Raw genomic sequence first — 2,500 nt, 5'->3', positions numbered from 1 at the left:
CTTGTATTCTGAAGGACTGCTGGGGGGGAAGGGGTAGGTGAGTGCGTGTTTTGGGGGGAAGGGGGAATGGGTGAGTTAATCATGGGGTGGGGGGGGGGGGGGGTGGGGAGACCAGATGGAAAATATCTCCAGATTTTAGATCTCCAGAGGTTGGCATCCCTGCAAGCTTGATTCATTTTAATAATCGTTTGCTGTACTGACAAAGGTAATCCATGCGTGCAGAGCAACATGGGGAAGAAAATGTAGAACACTAATTTTAATTTCAGTATTTATCTGTTTTTGAATGTGATATTTCTGTATATGATAATTTTTGGCGCTGAAATGCGGTATTGGGCAACCCCCAATGCTCCCCTCGATTTACAGATACACAAAAAATTCATATCCCTTTAAAGCCGCATGTATACATCGGTCTTGCTGTAAAACGTTTACTTTCTCTCTAACTCTTAGGGTAGTTACTTTTGTCAGCCATCATGGAGGACAAAAGCATAGCACAAGTAAATCAGAATCCATTTGCTGCTCTCTTTCCGTCCATTGAAAAAGCTGAGGAGTACAGGAAACAGCATGAGGATTCTGTTACCGCAGTGCAAACTGATCAAGACCGCGAAGCGGATAGAGTCATGCAAACACGGCCGATAACAGTGTCGATGAAAGGAATCCATGATGATAACATAAAGAGTGAATCAGCACAAGTTAAGATAGAGGAATTCAATGATGAGGAGGATAGGGCCTGGATATTGAATGATTTGCTTCAGAGAGTGTTTCTTATAACAGTGGATAATGGTAAAACTATTATTTTAAATATATTATTATGTAATTGGAAGAAGTCAACAATGCTTACAATAATGATAAGAATAGGACAATGACATGACTTTTGGAGGGCACATAGTGTATTTGTGGTGCGAGTAGCATCAAACTGTTAATAAACTAAATAAACTATAAATGAAATGAACTATTAACTACCGGTATATGCCCAACAAAAGTGATGTGATTACCATTGTATTACAGAAGGCCAAATTATACAAATCCATTCAATACGGAAAGGAAAGGAAAGGAAAGGAAAGGAACTTTATTTAAGTGTCTAGTCGTTCTAGCGCTGAAGCACTACTTGGGGACACTGTAAATTGAAATTAACAATTAACACAAATCAAGTCAAATGTTGGTTTTTGAGGAGAGGGGAAACCGGAGTACCCGGAGAAAAACCTCTCGGTGCAGAGTAGAGAACCAACAAACTCAACCCACATATGACGACGAGTCTGGGAATCGAACCCGGGTCACATTGGTGGGAGGCGAGTGCTCTCACCACTGTGCCATCCCTGCACCCCAAAAAAATGTTTAACAGAGATCTAGCAAGAAACTGGTGTGGAAAGCTGTTTCTACAATACAATCAGCTAAACAAGAGCAAAAATTGAAGGGAAAAAAGAGAGAAAAAATACTCATCCACAAATATTTGTGCCAACTCTGGCATTGAAATGGTATCCGTATGATAATGAATATTAGGCAAAGAAAAATCAAAATTGAACAGGTTTGAAAAATTTTACATCAAGAAAAAATTGAACCACAACAAATTAATGTAATGTGTGATTTTTTTTTTTGTGATAATCAGACAGAGATAGAGTTGGTAAGAGACAGTATGGTGGTTTACCAAAGAGATGTGTCTATTTGCGGAACACAGCTTCTGATGGGGAAGTGCAGCTACTTCAGTGGATTAACGTTGATCAGGTAAATGCTTTGTGTCCCTATTAAATATACATGTAAATTTAAAAAAAAAAACAATATCACCAGGGAAAGGAAATCAGGAAACCCTATTAACAAAAAACATGATAGTATCAACAACAACCATTTTATTTTCCAAAGAAGATAGACAAAAAACTAAAACTTAATATAAATAAACTAAAAAGGCAAAAAAACCTATTCAGAATAGAAACAAATCAAATGACGATGTACATAAGTACCGGTACATCATCACAGCTGAATAAGAAAGCTGGAGTTTAGAATAATTATTACAAAGAAAACCCTGAGAAACAAACTGAGTTATAAACTTAAACTTCAGCCAATCCTGCGGTTGAACCCATCACTAAGCCAGCGTAACTCTTCTTTAATTCAAAAATACTTTCTCATCTGTGCATGTTAAATACATGCTTTTTAACAGTTATAGAGATCAACATTGCCTGTAATGTTAGACTATTCAGGGTGGGCATTACTAAACCACGGAACAGTGAAACAGAGAAATGGTGAAACAAAACACCAAAACAGCATGTATGACCCCACGATACGTTGAATACTAACCGACAAAGGTTGGATTTGAGATTAAATATTGTTTTAGGCCTAAAATGTTATTGCTCCTTATCTCAATCTTGATCTGAATCCTAATCTTAATAATATTAGGCCTAAAACGTTAGTGCTCCTAATAATAATAATAATTAATATTATTATATGGCTTGTGTTTGTAGCCGATATAACGCCAATCTGATTGGCTAATTGTGACTGAATTGTAGGGCAT

General features: G+C 37.2%; 1 protein-coding gene across 1 annotated transcript in view; it reads left to right on the top strand.

Moving 5' to 3' along the window:
- LOC137985668 (ubiquitin conjugation factor E4 A-like) overlaps window positions 1–2,500 on the top strand; it is a 32,770-nt gene that overhangs the window by 1,723 nt on the left and 28,547 nt on the right. Inside the window, exons 2-3 of the mRNA XM_068833328.1 lie at window positions 448–780; window positions 1,604–1,719. Of these exons, the coding sequence (XP_068689429.1) occupies window positions 471–780; window positions 1,604–1,719 (426 nt within the window). The 5' untranslated portion in view covers window positions 448–470. The remainder of the gene's footprint in view (window positions 1–447; window positions 781–1,603; window positions 1,720–2,500) is intronic.

Source organism: Montipora foliosa, chromosome 14, assembly GCF_036669935.1.
Source record: "Montipora foliosa isolate CH-2021 chromosome 14, ASM3666993v2, whole genome shotgun sequence".
NCBI lineage: Eukaryota > Metazoa > Cnidaria > Anthozoa > Scleractinia > Acroporidae > Montipora > Montipora foliosa.
This window is presented reverse-complemented; position numbering and strand designations above follow the sequence as displayed.